The sequence below is a fragment of the Saccostrea echinata genome, unplaced genomic scaffold (assembly GCF_033153115.1).
Source record: "Saccostrea echinata isolate AGI-Se365-2 ecotype Australia unplaced genomic scaffold, CSIRO_AGI_Sech_v1 ptg000008l, whole genome shotgun sequence".
Taxonomy (NCBI): Eukaryota; Metazoa; Mollusca; class Bivalvia; order Ostreida; family Ostreidae; genus Saccostrea; species Saccostrea echinata.
Window position 1 is genome coordinate 11644925 of NW_026889757.1, and position 21040 is coordinate 11665964.

At 32.8% G+C, this 21040-nt stretch overlaps 2 protein-coding genes across 4 annotated transcripts in view; one reads left to right on the forward strand and one right to left on the reverse strand.

Moving 5' to 3' along the window:
• LOC133181079 (uncharacterized) overlaps positions 1 to 21040 on the reverse strand; it is a 43562-nt gene that overhangs the window by 19222 nt on the left and 3300 nt on the right. Inside the window, exons 2-5 of the mRNA XM_061315620.1 lie at positions 19515 to 19623; positions 16257 to 16347; positions 15660 to 15766; positions 15259 to 15385 (exon numbers count right to left, since the gene is read on the reverse strand). Of these exons, the coding sequence (XP_061171604.1) occupies positions 15259 to 15385; positions 15660 to 15766; positions 16257 to 16347; positions 19515 to 19623 (434 nt within the window). The remainder of the gene's footprint in view (positions 1 to 15258; positions 15386 to 15659; positions 15767 to 16256; positions 16348 to 19514; positions 19624 to 21040) is intronic.
• Positions 1015 to 14720, forward strand: LOC133181080 (sperm microtubule associated protein 2-like). 3 transcript variants are annotated; one of them, XM_061315623.1, is made up of 8 exons: positions 1015 to 1158; positions 4288 to 4318; positions 9277 to 9339; positions 9428 to 9556; positions 11023 to 11157; positions 12372 to 12413; positions 13195 to 13450; positions 13714 to 14720. In XM_061315623.1, the coding sequence occupies exons 1-8, from the start codon at positions 1134 to 1136 to the stop codon at positions 14002 to 14004; spliced, it is 972 nt and encodes a 323-aa protein (XP_061171607.1). In that variant the 5' UTR covers positions 1015 to 1133; the 3' UTR covers positions 14005 to 14720. The 3 variants fall into 3 exon arrangements, with proteins under 3 accessions (XP_061171607.1, XP_061171605.1, XP_061171606.1); XM_061315621.1 differs by lacking the exon at positions 1015 to 1158 and adding an exon at positions 3972 to 4185; XM_061315622.1 differs by lacking the exons at positions 1015 to 1158; positions 12372 to 12413 and adding an exon at positions 3974 to 4185.

Sequence of the window (21040 nt, forward strand, 5' to 3'; positions counted from 1 at the left end):
ACATCTTTCCTTAGGAATTTTGGGTATGGATATAAACCCCTTATTTTAAACAAACAAAAATTCATATGCCTGTCTTAAAAAAAGATATTCGTAATAATGTGGATATTTTATATTTGTTGGGCTGTGTCCTAGTCTGTATTTCTCTAACTGTCGAGCACCGTTCATATCAAGTCTTTAGACTACTTGTTATCGCTTGTGCCTTTTCAAACTTTGTCAGATAAATAATGGATGTATTGTTTTAATCGAGATTATCACAGCAGATCGATAATCCCCTTTATACACTACATTACTTATGACGTCTGCTTCAGTTTTATCTCTGTTTAAACATTACTATGTAGTTCTGATTACGTAAGATATGATCTTTCTAGATTCTGCAAAATCTAAATAAATATCTGCAACCAATTGGTCAGGTTTTCGTCCCTTTTGCATACCCAGTGAAACGAATACCATGTTTTCCGCGAAATGAACACTCGAGTTTTAAGTTCTTTTCAGTGAATGCACAAAATCCAATTCCTTGTGTTATATTAAAAATTCTGGTCCCTTGTGTTAAAATTTAAGCGTTCTCGTTTATTTATGCTGATAAATAAACTATTTTAAAATATATCATTCACTCGCGTTCAACACAATATATAGCAAATACTGTGCTCCAAATGATTGCGACTTGCTCCTGACAAATATTAGTTCATTTGAATATTAAGCTTGGTAAATATGAATCTTGTACAAAGAAAAATAATATATCAAACGTTTTTTAAAGAAATAATTTCCTGGACTTTATCATTTGGTGATTTCCGAATAAATAAATAAATAAATGCTGAAATTGCCTACAAGCCATGTGGGAAGATCAACAAAATACCTAGCAGTCGTTGACCATAATTTTTAATCATTAATGATATTTTCCATTCATATTGATTTTCTCTTTGTGTACCGAAAGCAAAATTTTGCAGGTAAATCCTTTAGTTAGTTGCACGTTAATTGCAATGGAGACATTGTTACGTCACGTGGCCGTGTCAAAGGTCGTTGCTACGCGCGCTTTAAATGGGAGAGTGTTTCACTTTCCTTTACGGAGTTTTAATACCATGTGCTAAGAAGAAAACTTTTAAATTGGTAAAAGAAAAAGAAGGAAAAGTAAAATAATGGCAGCCGATGTTGGCGTTAAAGGTAAATATTCATTTAGATTTAAATGAAAATTATCTTCAATAAACGAACTGAAAGTTTCTGGAATTGCTTCGAAAGCGAACATCGTCTTTTTTGTATATATATTTTTTAAATACCTGGATTACATAATGTTTACATTTATTGAGATGATCTGATAAAATCAATACTTTAGTTGCTTGCCAAGACTTATTTTCTGTAGAATTTATTAATTGAAAAATAAAATGAACGATAAATTTAACTGTATATCCAAGAAAACAATTGGTTTTACATTAAAAAAAAAAGAGAGAGAGAGAAAAGTGAAATGGGCATTTAAAGGCATTTAACAAAGCATTGCACCGTTTAATCTTTCATGTACAATAATCTTTAAACAACTTAATATCACATACACATTCTAATAGATCGTATTGTGACCCTCAAATCGGTCAAACAAGGAAATCCCTTAATGCACTGTACTTGCAGATAAATTAGTCTAATATCAAAGTCCCCTTAAGAGATGAAAAAAATATTGCAATATACAGACAAATGAAATTGGGAAAAAGTGATTAAAACAAAATAAATGCTGAACAAAAGCTTTAGATGTTTGTTGTTTCTGTATATTGAAAAGCTTACAATAGTATCTACTGACGCATGATTTTGTGCATTTAAAATTACCCATGCAAAAATGTTTTATTATGGTATAAGAATTTGATACTTAAATTGAGGTGAAACAACAGTTTTGACAGTAGATTTGTGGAGAGGTATTAGACAATGAAAGTCTTCTAGATTTGTAATAGGGATCAATTTTCAAACAATATCCCCACCCCTATCTTATGTCAAAAATATCCTAAATTGTAAACCCACAAGCGATTATATTTCAGTGTTAAGCTACTACATCATTAAATTATCGTTGCACTGAATACACCATTATTTAAAAATCCCTTAATACCCCTATATGTTGATTTGCTCAAAATGGATAAGGACAAAGGATAACCAGCAATTCAAAGAATTGCGGCCCCCAGCTTGTGGTGTCTTAGTGGTTGGGATGCAAGTATTTTTGGCATATTGTAACTGTCTTGTTTGTATGTCCTTGAAACTTGTATATCAAGGTCATGAAGTAAAAAATGATCTACTTTTCTGAAAGGTGATGATAAAGGTAATGTACATGCAAGATATGATAGCCCTATCACCTCTCAAACAGAAGTTATAACCAATGTAAAACAAAAAAATGAAAAAAGGTCAGGAGGTCAAAAACCAGAGTATATTCAGAAAGGACTTGAAGGTAATGCACATATCAAATACCAGTATAAATGCCTTATCTTCTCTCATTCAAAATTTAGCAGCAATGATAAAATTACTGAAAATTAGGTTAAACTTCAAGGTCAGGGGATCAAAAATCATACATGTTCAGAAAGCCTTGTCATGGGTAATCCACACGTCAAATATGAATGCCCTATCTTCTTTTTTCTAAAGTTATCACTATCAGCAATGATAACATTTTTGAAAATTAGGTCAAACTTCAAGGTCATCAAAGTCAAGGTCATGGGGTCAAATATCATATCAAATTTGGAAACTTCTTGTCACAGGTAATGTTAAAATTTGTGAAAAGTAGGTCAAACTTCTAGGGGTCAAAAATCATAGTATATCTGGAAACTCTTGTCACAGGTAAATGTACATGTGAAAAATGTAAGCCCTCTCTCTTCTCATTCTAAAGTTATGAGCAAGGTAGAAGTAATGTTAAAATTTCTAAAAAAAAAAAAAAAAAAAAAAAAATTCAAACTTCAAGATCATGGAGTCAAAAATCGTACATGTAGTATATTTGGAAAGTAATGTACATGTATTGTACATGTGAAATATGAAAGCCCTATCTTTTCTCATGTAAAAGTTATGACCAAGATTAAAGTTTTTGTGAGAGCTAGACTGGCAGATGAATGAGATTTAATGTCCTCTCACTTTTTCGAAAGTGGGGGATGAAATATTCAATCATTATATTAATTAAACTCAGTCAATATGTCTCTATTTTGAAGTGTTCTTTGACATAATTTTAGATAATCGTAATACACAGTTAATGTTTGATGAAGATGAGGAGGAAGGTTTGTAATGGTGTTAATGGTGCCGGGGATTTCTCTAAAATGTACCTTCTATAGAGTGTTTCTCTGATATATGTTATGATTGGTAATCTCTCTTTACTTTTTCCAATCTCTACATCTGTAAACTATATCATGTTTATTGCATTGGTCCATGACTTTAAAACAATTTGTATTATCTTTTTATTAAGATTAAAAAAATTAGAAGTAGGTACACAACTTTCTGAAGCTTAATTTACACCCCCCACCCCTTCCAAACAAAATTAATAATAAAGAAAAGGACACTGGAAAATTGGGGGGGGGGGGGGATCTGTGAATATAAAAAAGCTACATTGATGTGTCACTTGCAAAGAACAATAAAAACAATTTTTGAAAAAGAGAATAGGAGTTTAATTGATCTTTATCCTTTTTCTCTTTCACCACGACTATTTCTTTAAGTCCATTTAAACTCTTTCCCCCCTTAATTTTCCAATATTCATTAAGCTGTTTTTTGTGTCATAACCTAGCTTACAGATGACTTGCTGTGTCATTCACTCTGAATTTTAACTTTTACATCACCCCATTGTGTTACATTGTATTTTACTGCCTGCACTCTCTTTCTACTGCTATTAACAATTCAAGTCTTCAACATATTGAAATATTAATGAAACAGTCCCTCAGACACGGTCTATAAAACACCTAGCCCCTACTCAGCATATTGTCTTATCAGACTCGACAGACTAACACCCTATACAACCACTGAGAGAAGGCTTTGTTTCGCTATGGCTATGGTCCAAAATATTTCTATACAAGTGTGTTGCACTGATTCCATGGTAGAAACAAGCAGTGTACAGAATTAAGTAGAAGTGTTTGTCTACATGGTTTGGGATGCTGACCCAGTGGCGTAATGCATTTCCGATTCGGTCGGGTCTCGACCCTGAACCCCATAGTCAAGGGTTTTACATTGGTTTTGGTGATTTTGACAGAGGTGTGGAAATGAAAATAATTGTTTTCAATTTTTAATTCTTATGACATTGGCATGTTTTGGTCTAACCGAAATAAAACTTTTTATCTCAATTTTTATTTACAGGTGAATATGAACGAATTAGGCAATCTGGAAGGTAAGGCAAGCTTTTTTATGCTTTTAACTTTGTTTACAATAATACCTCATTGCTATTTGTATTTTTGAGCACAATCATTAGATAACTGTTCCCTGCTCAGATGGTTATAATAAGATGTCAAAGAATTCTGCCTTTTTAAATTTACACAACAGTCTCGCAAAAAAATTTCAATCTAAGCAAATGGCTTTTTAACGACCGATCTTTTTATCCTTTTGTATGTAAATATAATAATTCATCACCCCTTTAACACCATATGAACAGAGAAAATATTTTGAGTACACTGCAATTTATATTTTGGGAAAAGCTCTATTTATGCAATAAAATTGATTTTAGGATATGCATTCTCAATTTGCAAAACATGTACTTTAAATAGGTTATTCCTCAGGTAATTGATTTTTAAAAATATTGGTATCACTCCACTACCACCCCCTTAACATACTGTAACAGTATAAAGTTCCTTCAAACACACAAGCACCTAAAACTTTTCTATATTAGTTTTAACACAAATCTTAAATCCTACTTTGTTACATGTACTTGCATGATGCTGAGCTTTTTTCTTTCATTCTTTTAGGGGGGGGAAGGCTACATATAATGTATGGTGTTTAGGAAGAAATTGGGGGGGGGGGGAGCTCAGGTTTACAAAACACAGCCAGCCTTATGGCATGTCTAACACCCATTTGGAACAGTTGCTACTACATTGTCTCCCATTTAAGATTAATGTCTCTCCAAATATTTGCCCTTTCTTTTGTGTGTTTGCTGCACATACACACAAAGGTCAAATTAGGTGGCAAAAGATTTATGTACTTGGCAACTGAAAAAAATGAAGTGATTTTTGATTGACCCAAGTGTAAACAGTAGGGCAATGATCACACAAACCAGCCTATTAACCCGACCATACAACAGAATAATGCTTCCCGATTTAGAACATTTTAAATGACCAACAGAGAGAAATTGCTAAAAATGCCTTTGGGACCTGTGATTGTTCAAGCCTTTTTTTCCATGATAATAAATTTCATTCTTATGGCCAGGTTATTCTTTATATGGTTGACAGATTCCAGCTTTAAGAGCTGCTAAACCAATTTAAAATTGTCGTTTACAAGTTTTAGTTTTAATATGTAATCCCCTTTCTGGATCTAAACTGGTTGTCACATGCATTCTCTGACACCACAATGAAACAGGAATCAAACTCCTCCATTAATGCAAAGAGTCTGCCTGACTCATCTTTAATTCATATGGCAACAGCAAATTGTGTACAGGTTGTTTCCATTTAACACATAAATTATTTAAATTTTTTCCAAGCCCCTGCATGTGAACAATTCCGATTAAGCTTAATTGATTCATACCTTATACCTGCTGCATACAAATGTATCCATGAGTACTTCATTTAATCAGAAATATGCCTTATCTGTCATATTTAATCGAAGATGTCAAACATTTTAATCTATCTGACATAACCTCCACAGTGTCATTTAAATAAATTTAATCAAATGTTTAATATGTATTGCACCCCCGAAATTTGATCAATTTTTTCTTATTCCAATTTAAATCCTGGCTTTTAATTAAAACAATGCTATTAATTTTGGAAGACCTACTTGTCTGACATACTAATTGAATTTCATAAAGTGCATAGTGAAAATGCATCTATACAGTTACTATAGATTCCAAATTTTACTTGGTACTAAATAATGCAAAAGGACTGGTAGACGGAAAAATAGGAAGAAGATAAGTTCATGAATGGATTGTTCAAAAGTTTTTAAACATAGTTACATGTATTTTGACAATATACAAGAGAAATATTTTATTTCATGCCTGGTGCTCTCATGAAATTATACGATAATAAATTCCTCAAGTATATATTTAGGAATCTACAGTATCATCTTGTGTAAAAGAGAAATAATTCTAACCAATTTCTAGTGTTCAAATTCTTCTTCATTATAATATTCAAACTAACAAGAATATTTCAACCAATAGTATGCTAAAATTATAAAGCAATCATGAAATCACAATTGCAATTCTTTTTTCGAATTCCATAAAATATCAATTATGTTTTATTTTAATTAATGAAGTAAAACCTTACTAGATATATTTGTGTATGTATTTGTACTATAATTTCTCTCTGAATACAATATGATAGTATGTCATTTACATCAATATTTTGTTGTTGATTGTAACTTTGCAACATAACTCTAGTAAGCTGCAAGCCTGTAGCTCTCTGGAAAAACAAAATTCAGAAAGACATACCATTAATTGAAACAAGAAAGTAGTGCATTTAAATTCCTTTAAGGAAGAAGAATATACAGGCTTAAGAGATCAAATCAAGTTTAGTGAGTATTAATAAATCCAATGCCAGCTTTTATATAAGTTACATTTATAAGTTAAAAAGATAGTGTCAAGATAGCATTAAAAGTTTCAAGAGCATGTAGTAATCAGAAAAAATACCTGAAAGACTAAAATCAGTTTTGAAAAAATATTGTTTTGTTTATTCTATGTATAAAAAGATTTTCCTTAATAAATCACCCGATCTTAAAATCATGGTTTCGAAAATATTTCGACAATCTTAAAGGTTCTAGGCCCTTCTCTATAGAGATTTAAAGTTTTTATGCCCGACGGAAAATGAAAGACTGATCATGCTGATCTAAAACTTTTAATAATACAAATGCATTTTTAAATATTTGCAGTAAGCTTAATTTGTACAATGGCTTTCAATCCATGTTCAGAACAATCCTGAGTTAAAACACTATTTTCTATTGTTTCAATAAAACATTAGCTGATTATCGTTGTGGAAAAAAATATCATTGTCTGTACCCGACTATAAATTACTTTAACTTTCAAATGTGCTAAAAGGTTTTTATTTAATCAAAATTACACAAGATAATGCCTGGACTTTTATTTGAATGACATTAATAAAGTAACTGCCAATTTTAAACACCCGTGTCAATAATTCATACATTAATTATATACAATGTACCTGCATGGGTCTAGATGGTATTGACCATGCTAAGAGAGCTGTCAATCATGAATATGTAGGTTTCCAATATTCCAATAGTAAAAGACAGCTCATTGACACCATTGCTGTATTCTCAGTTAAACTTTTTGGCAATGGCTACAATGGATTTGCTTGTGAATCCTGATTTTTCTCGGGAAGATAGTTTTTACCAACAGGATTTAATTGTTGGGTGAGTCTCTCTAGGGACCTTTGTTTTTCTTCACATAAGTTTTTTTTAATTTAAATAATAAAAAGGAAAATTTTGTACATGTGTAAGAATAGTCACAGGATTTGATTTCTGAGAGATTGAGGGTAGGAGAGAGATGTGTAAAGGGCAAGTACTTAGTCTTAATCATGGTCTACAATCATGCATTCCATTATTGTTTCACTACACCTACAAGAAGTACAATTCAGAGGTTTGGGGTTTAAAAGTGATAAAACAAGGGTTAAGGGTCATTCATACTTCAGAAATATTTTTGCAGACCTGGTCAATTTTATGAACAAGATTTGATAATGAGGTGAGTATTATATCAATGTTGTATCAATGGAAACCTCTCATTAACTCATTCATATTATGCTTCCCTCTTCAGAATATTCTAGATTTCTTGGCCTGTGAATATATACAATGTATATCCATTATCCTCCTTTGTCTCCTAGATAGATGTGCATTGCAGGACATCAAGAGAAATCATTAAAAACTCATTTATATTACTCCTGTTAATCATTTAAAATTTTTCCGCTGTGATACAATGAGTTTACCAATATTAATTCCAATATTACTCAAAGCTTGCCTCCCCCCAACCCATCCATCCACCCCTTTCCCCTTAAACACACAGACCAATAATATATAATACATTGTTATACATTTTTTTATCAAGCAGAAATATATTGTTTTACCTTGAATTACTCCAGTATTTGAATTCTTTTCTCATACAACAATGTCCTGAACAGTGATGAATTTATTCTTAAAGTTAATTTTTGCCTTTTTTGCACAAAAATTCATTCAATCATTGAATTTTTTTTTAAATCAAGGTTTAAGAATTAACCTTTGGAATGTGGGCAAAAAATGGATGGAATATGCATCCATTTGCATACATCCATTTTCCATACATGCTTACTACCTCTTCATAACCTTGACCTTTCAACTGATTCCAATACAAAAACTTTTTAACTTAAAAATGTAATAACTGTTATACGAGATATTATATCTTCCAACCCTTAATTCTTCTCCGTTTTTGACATGTAACCTGAAGTTAATCAAATCCCTGACATGACAGGAATCTACAAGTCATAAATTGTATAGGTTTTTTTTTCAATACTAGGAAATTTTTTTTATTAGTGCGCATCTAAATTTATTGATTTCAACAATATGTGACCTCTGCTCTATTTTCATGGGAATTTGTGCCATCTGATATTTTCTATTATAGTTGAACTTTGGTATCTCAAACACTAATATTTCGAATACCATGGATATGTCAAAGTGATTTAGAAGTCCCAACCAATTATTCTTAAAGTATTTTACCACGGAAATCTTGAAGTTTTTTTTTTTCAGTCCCATCGAGTTCGAGATAATGATGTTTGACTGTATTTAGAATGATCGATTATCATCTCTATGGCATGGCTCTTGAATCTAACACTTAAAATATTTAGAAGTAGTCATTCTATTGTCAATTTAGTCAGAGGGAGTTGGTATTTACATTTGTCTTACTGAATGCATCATGTTGCTCTTAAAGAATGATGCACTGCTAAGTTTATCTGAATTCAAAGTTTAAGATGATTGATCAATGTTGTATGATTATGACATTTGAAGAGGAAATCAATGTTGCATCACATTAGCTTTAGCTTCAAACTATACAAATTTACCATTTTCCCCTCATATTTATCAATCATGAGAAATGCATGAATATAACAAATAACAAAGCTCTTGCCACTAAATTAATCAATTTATCATGATAATTTTTTTTTTTTACAGAGAAAGATTACTAGACCTTTCACGTCCCAAAGAAATAAAAATAGGATACTTCACAAATGTCGGGTGAGTTCTAAAAATTGTATCATATAATATTTTCAATAGTTATCTTGAATGTTTCTAAGTTATCAAACTAACGATCTTTGTATTTTAGCCCTAATGTTATGTGGGGGACCCAGGAAATGCTTTGGCCTGTCAACCCAAACATTCAGAAGGCCAATGATAGAGTAGAACAGCTGGCTACACCTAAAAAAGACTTCTCCACGACCGAGTCTAAGGGCAGGTATGTAACTAGAGTAATAAATAGTCAACTGATAGGCAAAAGGAAACCAAAAAGAAATCATCGTGAAATCTTCCCATCAGGAATGGATGGCCTAAATGAACCTTTAACAGTTAACTTCTGGTTTGCAAACTAGATGAATGAACAGAAAACTTAGGGGCAAAACAAGGCTACTTTTACTGGGTACATTAGGGCTGTCACGAGTACCCGAAATAACCGAGAACCGCGGTCCAAGTTGTTCGGTTCGGTTCCGGTTCCATTTTTCCGGATTTCGGTTCGGGTCTGGTTTATATATTAGAGTCTGTTCAATACAAAAAATGGCGTCGAAATCAAAGGAATGATGACGATAACAGTGATAAATAAACATCACAACTGAAATCTACTTCATTCCATGACAGAACACTTGTCACGGAAGTATTAGATAATTATCAAAACGAGCAGGAATGGTCAGGTTGTGGCTAATAGTAGGCCAAATCACCGATGTCTAGACGTTCGCATGGTTAAGACTTGTTTCCAATGTAAATTTAATGTAACAAATAAAGATTTTTCAAGTTAAATTCATGAAATAAAGGTTTAAAATAGATGTAAATACCCAACCCGAAAAACCCGAAACCGAACCGAAAATTTAGAGAACCGACCCGACCCGAAAAATTTTGGAACCGTGACAGCCCTAGGGTACATGTAGTGTAATTCCTACATAATTACATATCATACATTTGTGAGGTAAAAAGGGGGGAGGGGGGGGGGGAACAGACAGACATACAGACGATGCACAAAAGGATGACAGGTGAGGAAAACAGAAATTGCAAGTAAAACAATCACAAACAGAAAGCATTTAATCCTTGAGCTTTTACATTAATTTAAAGGACCAGTATTACTTAGACTTGGTAATTCTAAATCCTGACGAGGGCAGATGAAAGGTTAAAACAATCAGCTCAACACCCCTAACAAATCCCTTTATACACTAGATTAAATGACCAACATCAGGTAAAATCCCGCTTAATCCCAATATCCCCACTCCTTCTGTGCAATAAATACAGTCTGTCTTAGTTAGCAACAATGTCAGCCAGTCCTTCACAACATAAACTTTATACCTAATATGGAATTTAACAAAATTGATATGTCATGAGAAAGAAAAACAATGAGTCCTTTAGATGAGGATGACGACAATGATTTGCTTTCCCTGATTGAGAGACATCGAGATGTTTTGAATAATCCCAGCTCTGGGGTTCCAAGATCAGGTTACAAACTTCAGAAAAACTATGAGTTTGTTTATGATAGAAATGCTCTCAACTCATTTTCTAAAGGATTACATTACCTTAGAAAGTAAGTAAAATATGTGCACGATCAATGTTCCCCTGTTGGCTGGTAACAGGCAGGTCACAGTCTATTAAATATTAGTTTATTGTATTCATGCAGTTGCAAAGTAATTCAACAGAAAACTAAGAGGATTGTTCTGCCCTTTGTAGACCCCTGTTCTACTACAGCTGTGGGAGGCCCTCAATGATATGGGAAGCACCTCCCAAAAATCTGCCAGAGGCCTCACAGAGGGTGCAGCAACTAGCTGAAGCAAAACCATTCCATCCTAATTACAAAGAAGACAGGTGGGTCATTAGTTATTTTGTTTGATTTAGACATTTCTTTTCTTTACAATTGCAATGTAGCCTTAGAGAATCATTGTGAACCACTGTTATATGTCAGTGTAATAGGTAATTTTAGACACTGTAGTGTACATAGCATGTTTTGATTAGAAAATAGCTTATATGCTTGAAAATCTTTTAAATCAAGTCAAGGTACAAATCCTCTTCAATTTCAAAGGAGGTTTAGAATGAGACTGAAGTACATGTATTGCATGCTTTGATGTGTTTTATAACAAGGTACACATGGTACATGGTGTTTTATTACATCTTTCCTTTCCATGTCTTCTGCAACACAGTTAGTCATTGTAATGAATTGATGACATTTGTCACGTATAGATTGTTTTGCCTTTTCAAAGACAAATCTTGATATATATCTAATATATACATCTCTCTTCTAAATGCACAGTTCATATACATATTTTTTAATAACAAAATGACAGCAATAATGAACTCAGGACATTTCCAAAAGAAAAATCAAAATCTATTTCTAAGAATTTTGTTGACTCTTTTTTCAGTAGAAATTACCATATTAACAGACCTATAATAATAAATGACCCATATTTACTTGTTTGTTTACATGTCAAAGGAGAATGTTCAGAGTAATATTTCTCTTACAGGTCCTTGGTTTTTTTTCCCAATTTTATTAACAGGCAAGATTTATGATGAAAGTAATGTTTATTTTATTTAGAGGATTATAACATTAAACAGGTATTAAATTATGAGGACTCTACTGTGCTACTAAAATATACAGAATTTTTTTCCAGAGCCATATTTCTGGAAATGTCTTGTTGTTCTTTGTAAATGTGAAATTATACATGAAGGTGTAAGGTTTTATTTCATATAGCCTTAGAATTGTAAATACATGTAGACTGTACTTTTTAACATTTACACATGTTTGAAAATTCAAATCCCCACCAATCCCTTAAAAATAAGGCTGTGCTTTTCAACTGAAGCACAACTACTTCGTATTTAATCCAGTAAATCAGAATCAATCTTAGAGACATTCAAGATTTAATGTGATTTACTGATTAAAATTTGGCCCACATTTTGTACTTATTTGATTTCCTGGTTTAAATAAATACCACGTACCCCTGATATCTGTCATGACAGGATATTTAAGTTACTATAGATATTTTCAAGCAACAAGAAGCTGATCATTCATGGTTTTCTTCTCACAGGGATATACTTGGACCAGACGATATTCTGAAACTATTCCCAAAGTTTGTATTGTTGAAAAAATGAGATTCTTAAAGTTAAACACTAATGCTTTTTCCCAACTATCAATAACAAATTTCTTTGTTTCACAGCTTTAATGAATTTTCCTGGTGTTTTATGATATCTCTTTTAAATATAATCTTTAACTTTCATCAGTCTGAGAAAAAATTTTCGACTGCAATAAGAGCAATGTAAAATATATCTATGAATGCATGCTTTTAGGTGAAAACTTTCAGTTCAGTTGCAGCAATTCACGATTTTCAATTGCTTATAATAATTAACAAATGGTTTTCCAATGAAAAAAGCAGCAAATAACTGCATGAGCTATACCATAGGTATTGATTTTTTAAAAACTTACCATCAAAATGTTGTGCAAGTACATTTCATAACTCCTTACTGAGGCAGTAATTTTTCATTTTTACCTTTTAAATTATTTTGTTTAATCATCTGTTTATAAAACCATACCATTCCCCTCTCCTTATGTCTTTCTTGGTTTTTACATACATAACCATGTAGATTAGATACTTTACCTATTAAATATTAAAATTGCCGAATGTTTTAACATAATCAAGTGAATGTTACTATATATGTACACTTGTGCATTGCATGTATATATATGAATGTTCACTTTTTTCATTAACAGCTGGGGTCAGACATCATGTAAACTAAAGTGTTTATTTTCAACATAATAGATTGTTAAACAAAGTATGATCAAAACTGAATTATCACTCTTTTTTTTTTAAATACTACAGAGTTTGGATACAAAACATTTTTTACACATTGCAGAAGCCAGTTTTTCTACAGCTGTGGCAGAGAAAGTCCAATATGGACTGTCACAAAGGGGGCTAAGTCTGCTGGAGAGAGACCCCGTACGAACCAGCTAGCAGCCCATAGACCACCAGTTAAGGAATTCCAACCAGCTCGACAAATAGAAACTATTATACCTGGCCCTGCCCTCACTGCTTCTGCCTCGGAGCGGCTACAAGCACTAGCCACACCCAAGAACCGCTCGGAGGGACCCTTCAGACCTCCTCAATGGCCGGTATGAATCCCTCCCTAAACAGATTCTGCTAAAAGGCTTTGCACAATCAATTATAATTTTATAATTTTCCTTGAATACTGTAATAAAATTCCATAAATTTAATTCATGCAATAAATTTAGAGCATTTTTTCCTGGTTAAACAAGTTACATGTATTTTGCATCTTCCTCGTCCCCCCCCCCCCCCCCCCCCCCCATATATTTTTAGCTTGTAAATTTTAGAATCAGGAAAATACAATTCAGTGAATAAAACTTTTGTCCAATAGGTTCTTCCTGCTGCAAAGAATGCTAGTGCTAAAGCTAGGAGTGTTGAGCTTGCCAGACCTAGAGGAACTACAGATGGATACATGCTACCGAAAGATGAGATTTGGCCTATTTCTAGGGCTGCCAAACGCGCCACGGCATCAGGTCGTGTTAACGAATTATCAAAACCAGTGGTTCGAGCATCAATGGATCACGTGCAATTTAATCCTGAAGCTTTCATAGTAAAAGAAACTGCTCTTAAAGGAGTGATTCCAAAGAGAGTGTTTGACTTAGCTAATCCAATAACTAGATAAATGCTAATATTTTTTAAGTTATTGAATTACAATTAAGAAAAAATTACCAGTCAGTATTATAAAATATTCAGGTTGTTGGGTTTTCTGTTAAATGTTGCATGTGAGACTTTCATGAACAAAAAAATAACACCGAAGTTGGTCTAAAAAGAATTTATGAAAAATTATTACAATTCAAAATTATCTCTGGAGGGAAGGTGTAATTTAAATCTTTAAATTTCAACTTGAGAAGGGCTCCATGGTTTTTTTTTTTTCTTTAAAAGATAACAGTACTATCTTGTATATTAAGCAAACTTTTATAAAGTTTGATTTTTCCTTCATATAGCTCTGGCTCGTTTATCAGTATTCATTACTTATACTGTTTAATTATATCTGCTTTAATTACCAACAGTATTTCCGATTTTGTGCTATTTTAAGTTATACATGTATCAAGAAGACTTTGTTTTGTTGTGTTCAGTGTCTCATTCAGTATTAAAGTTCATATTTTGTCTTTGTTTATCTGTTCTTTTCTATTATAAGAAATATATAATAATATACATGTATATGATGATGTTTCAGAGGGAAAAAAAAAGTACAGGTATTGTTACTTCATTTGTGGAATTTGCTCTCCCTCTAATGAAATTTTGTTTCTATCAATCCTCTCAAGTGACAAAATCACTCAAACATCTGAATACCTTTCTTTTTTTGTGTCTCTGTGTACATTAATGTTGGAAATAAATGGTGAAAACTACTTTGTTGTACTTTTGTTACATAAAGCTTCTTGCTGAAGAGATTGCATTTCAACTTGATTTTACTCTCTTCAAACTTTGTATTCAAAACAAGACACATCATGACACTGTTTCTTTACATTTCTAAACTTAATTTTATACTGTGTAATGTTTGTAATTCATGAAGGCAATCATGAATTCTCACTCAATTTAAATGGAGTAAAGTACATCTATTAAAGTATATCCATTAAAACTTCTTTCTCTGCATGGCTCAAGCCAACAATAATATATATCTGCTTTCCCTAACCATTTAAAATTCATTAGAAAAAACACAAAGCATATATGTTCCATAGTTTTATTACTTTTCAAAAACATTCACAAAAATTCAAAATTTTAAAATTTTACAAAAGATCAATTTTTTGATCACTCCATGTCACAGAACTGCAGTTACATATATTATTGGTGTTGGCCACTGCAGGAAAGAGTTTCAATCACTTTGCACCTCAGTCACAAAATGGAAGCTGTTTTCACATTAATGTTTGATCCATACCTGAGGAAGAGGCTTTGGTGGCCAGGTAGGCATTGTACTGCTCTGGGATATTCATAAAGGCCTTGATTTTCCTTTTGATCTGTTTTGGGGTGTCTTGATAATAATTTCTTCTGTCTCGTGCCATAGCCTAGAAACACAAGATTTAATAAAATCATGCAACTTGTTGCAGCTACATGTACTTGTCTGGCAACAATCTGAGCACACACTGTGGTTGACATTAGAATGCAACTTTTTGCAATAGAGTGGATATGAATATTCAACAAAAAAAATAATAATAAACTGCATTGAAATTTAAGTCAAGAACTGACCTAGTAAGCTCAAATTTGTTCCAAGTGTTACTATTTATAATCTATAAACAAGAGGCTTCATATTGTTAGACCAAAGTGAATCCTATGTCAAACCTTGTAATCTTCTCCATACTTCTCCATCATATATATACAGTACTTTGTCTCTTCAGAGGACAGTCTCAATGTCTTCTCTAGTGGCACATTAGCCTCCTCCTCCAGCTCTACAAGGAATAAATATACAACTGTTAGAGTTATCTCCCCATCATATCAGCTGATGATATGAAAGTTCAAACATGTAACATGCATTTCTGAATAACATCTGGTAAACAATAATGTCAAAGATTTATTGCACCTGTGTGTATCTATTCAAAAATATTATGTATTAAATCATTAACCAAAGAAGATATAGAACACCTTACAATTAAACAGATTCAAACCTAAGTATCTCAAATTCAATGGTCAAGATATTGAGGTGTCAAAAAGTTCAAGATATTGGGGGTGAAAATTGAATAAAGTCACACTACAGATTCTCCTTGATAAAAGTATTTCCCAATTATGAAGGATATCAGTATTTGAGACACTGAAAATGAATTCTATATATCAAAAGATTCTAAATTACATGTATTTGCTTCAGTCTGTTTTAGTGCACAATATACATGAATATTCATTTCCAGTCATTAATTTACACCTTTCTATAGACTAATGTGTTACCCTGAACAACATGCTCCTTGGGTTGTTTTTTATGAACTTTTTTCTCTCTCATTTCACTTTCTTGATCATTTTCTTCATCCATTAAAAAATCCTGTGAAAGAGCATGATCTGAATTAAAACTGAAATAAATGCACGTACATTCAAGCCCTAAAGTACATGTAAAATGTGCATATAAAATTTTTCTTTGAGGAAACTGTATTCAGTTATAACTATTTAAAATTTTTCTTGGCTTAGCATTCACAAGAACTTTTAACTTTATACTGTATACAGGGTTATTTTCACCCTGTGTTATTTTCGCCCTTTCACACTTGCAAACAATTTTGCCCCATTTTAAATTTGCCCAGTCACAGTTCTGTTTAATAAATATTACTGTGTTTTTAGAATTCGTCCGTTTTTAAATTCGCCGACCTGTGAGTAGGGTGAAAGGGACGAAAATAAAATGGGGGCAAAATTTTCCCTGTATACAGTATAATGTTTATTAAATGTATTTATAGTATTCAATGTTGATTTAATTTCACTCATCTAAAGAATATACCCCTTTTTCTGAACAGTACTGAATACTTTTTTGGGAATACAGAAAATAAATTTTAAAAGGAATATTTGGATAATATAGACTTGTCAAGTAGTGACTTTGTTTCATTCATCAATGTTAGACAGATTTATCAGAGATCCAAAGATTAACAGTCAAATAATTTATAAGTTTATATCTGATAATTTTAGATCTTTCAAACATTTCAAATTTACTATTTTCTATCTCAAATAAAGAATTTGATACATAAACCCCTCTAACCCACCCAACCCCCAACCCCCAAAAAATACAAGAGGCCCAAGGGCCTTAACGGTCACCTGAGTATGATAAAACAATTTCAAGGACGCATAGAGTATAAAATGAACTAAAAGGTGAAGCTTTGTTGCCCAAAAGCAAGAAAAATAGGGTGATCATGATCAACAAAATAATTGGTCTTAATATTCATTAACAGTTCATAAATTAGGTTCTAATCTGTTCCCCATTTATCACTATCACTATACAGTATATTAACAAATTATCAATGCTTCTGTACTATTTTAATCCTTTGTTGAAATCTCTTACATTGGCATCTCTTGGTCTTTGATGAATATTTAATAAGACAAGTTATTTTTGTCTCATTTTTATTTATCTACTACTTACAAATCTATCTGATCATTAAAACTATGAAAGTACTTTTTGTATTATACAATAAAAGTTTTTGCATAATTATCTTATTCTATTAACCTTTCAAGTACATTATTTACAGTGATAAATTATCAAAAGTAAATGGCAAAGGGGAATAACTCCTCTCAGTAGAATACAAACTAATAGAGCCCTGGCCAGGACCAGAACACTTGACCAAATGGTCCAGATGTTCAAAAATCTGGTAAAAATTCCCTTCCTTATAAAAACTTTTACTCTGTTTGCCTGAGATATGCCCAGGTGCGGAGAAGATTTTTAAATAAATAATGCATTTTTACTACAGATTCACTATATTATCAATAGAGCCCCCCCCCCCCCCCCCCCAAAACACCAGAGCTTCTGACCCTGGGACCATATGTTTGCTCATCATCACTTTGTTTATCTGCTTAACACTAAGGAGCAAACAGGATTATTTAATAGAATTAATGCATTTGCTCTAAATTATCAAGAGCCCCACCCTCACACCAGCACATCTGACCCAGAGGTCATGAAATTCACTACTCTGGAAGAAGCACACTTGCTCATCATAACTATACACTTAGCTTCTTTGCTTTTTTAACCAGAAGAAGAAAAGAATATTTTCAAAGAAATTTTGCTTTTTCACTTTATAATCAATAGAAGCCCCCCCCCCCCCCCACCAGAACCCTTAAACCTGGGGTCATAAAATTCACAATTTTGGAAGAGGCATCCTTGTGTATCATGACAATGTACTTAAGCCTGTTTAAGCAATACCCAGGGGCAGAGAAGAAGATTTTCAAAGAAATAATTCACCTTCACTATAGGTTCTATATAACCCCGCCCTAGCACCAGAACTCCTGTCCCCGGGGCCATGAATTTCACAATTTTGGAAGAGGCATCCTTGCTTATCATAACAATGTACTTAGTTTGTTTAAATAATACCCAGGTGCAGAGAAAAAGATTTTTAAAGAATTAAAACATTTTCACTTTATAATCAATAGAGCCCCGCCCTAACACCAGAACCCCTGATCCAGGGGCCACGAATTTCACAATTTTGAAAGAGGCATTCTTGATTATCATAACTATGTATTTAATGTGTTTCAATAATACCCAGGAGTAGAGAAGAAGATTTTCAAAGGATTAATGCATTTTCACTATATAATCAATAGAGCCCCACCCTAACACCAGAACCCCTGACCCAGGGGCCATGAAATTCACAATTTTGGAAGAGGCACTCTTGCTCATCATAACTATGTACTTAGTTACTGAATTTAATACCCAGGAGTAGAGAAAAAGATTTTCAAAGGATTAATGCATTTTCACTATATAATCAATAGAGCCCCGCCCTAACACCAGAACCCCTGCCCCTGGGGCCATGAATTTCACAATTTTGGAAGAGTCACTCTTACTCATCATAACTATATACTTAGTTAGTTTATTTAATACCCAGGAGCATAGAAGAAGATTTTCAAAGAAATAATGCACTTTCACTATATGATCTATATAGCCCCGCCCTAGCACCAGAACACCTGACCCTGGGGCCATGAATTTCACAATTTTGGTAGAGGACTCAATGCTTATCACAATGATGCCAACAGTTTGACTGCTTGATGTCCAGGAGTAAAGAAGAAGATTTTTAAAGATTGCATTAATTTTGGTGGTTTTAGCCCCACCCCTCAGGCCCCAGGGGGGCAGGGACCATGAAATTCACAATTTTTGTTCCCCTTCACCCATAGATGCTATATGCCAAATTTAGTTGAAATTGGTTGAGTGGTTTCAGAGAAGAAGCTAAAAATGTTCAAATGTTAACGCACATCGCACGACGCACGACGCACGCCGACGGACAAAAACGGATAGCAATAGGTCACCTGAGTGACTCAGGTGACCTAAAAATACAGTAAAACTTGTTTAATCCAGACAGCATTGGTTCCAAAGGAATTGGCCATATTAGACTACACTACAGATTAGACAAGATTTTAAAAAATTGAATTTTATTGTTGGGACTGATTTATTACATCGTATTAGGCAAGATTTCGGATTACACAAGTTTCACTATACTGACTAATTATATATATGAACATAGTTGATACCTTTGTTTTTGGAATCTTTATAGTTTGGTTGGGATCAGCTGAAATTCCCATCTCTTCTAGGTTTCTTCTCATTGACTTCTTAGGATCCCATGCCTTTTTTATCTGAGCACTGTATAAATATCAACAAAAACAGCCAGGTCATTACAAATGCAGTTGTATTACAATTACTGTTTAAAAAAGTTCAAATTTAGTGTAGTTATTTATTCACACAAGTAAGTATACATTCCAAGGATATGTTGAAGAGAGGTGAAAGTCCAAACCACCTTTCCTTTATGTATTTTAACATTGATATCTCAAATCCTTGGATATCACAATTTTTCTAGTCTCATCAAGTCCACGACAATGAGGTCTGACTGTATATAACATACATGGGTCTAAATTAAAGTGTTTGCAGATTTCAGACTACTCAAAATGATTTAAAGCTAAGATAATTTGCTATAAAAGGTATTTCAATCCTGTCAAGTCTTAGCTAAATCCCATAATTTAGTGACGTATGATGTATGTATATGGGTTATTTTAGACCTTTCACTCTTGCAAACAATGTTCCCATGTTTTAAGTTCATCCCCATACAATGTTGTTTAAGAGAGTCCATACACAGGGAAATTTTTGCCCCATTTTATTTTACCCCCTTTGTCCACTTTGTAAGTTGTCAAATGTATAACAGGGAAAATTCAAAGAAGACAGTATTATCCCTTTAATACAGCCTTGTCTGAGCAAAGACAGGGCAAATTGTTTGCAGATATGAAGGGGCCATAATAACATAGGCTGAAAATAACCCTGTTTTAAGTAAAGTTGTCTTCTTTGAATTCCCTCTGGTTTAAATATGCCCAATTGTGACAAGGCAATAGGGTCGAAGATAAAATGGAGCCAAAAATGACTGCATTTTTAGGAGGAATGTACTCCATCATGTGCATGTAATTTAGAATTAAATATCTAGGGGTGAAACGATATGCCAGGGCCTCCTTCACAATAAGATACATAGCATATTATTTTAATGGTTATTTCAATACGATACATTTTGAAAGAAAGAAAAAAATTCAACCTTGTTTTATGCTTTGTTTCACTAAATCCAGTCACTTAATTGACATGCAAATTGACTAGAAGAAATTGATAAGAATGAATTGACTGTTCAAGATTATTTTACATACTATCAGTACTAAAGAATTTAAGGTATTAATATTATTTATGCCGAGTTGTGTTTTTTTACATAATCGAAAATGGAGATTTTGCTCTGTGTATCAAATTGATAAAAAATACCGCAATGAATCATTTCATCCCTATAAATATCAGGTGTTAATTTTATGCTATGATGGTAAATTATATTACAGAAACAAGGTACTATGCTGCTGGGGCATAACAAACCTTTAGATTATAGCAGGTTTGAACCAATCTCTCAAATGGGATATACTGTTGCTTTTTTGTTATCTGGAACACCAATAATAGAATACCAGGGACTCAGGAAAACCAGCTGGCAGTCCCAACCTTTTTTTTAATACAGTTGAACTTCGATATCTGAAACACTAAT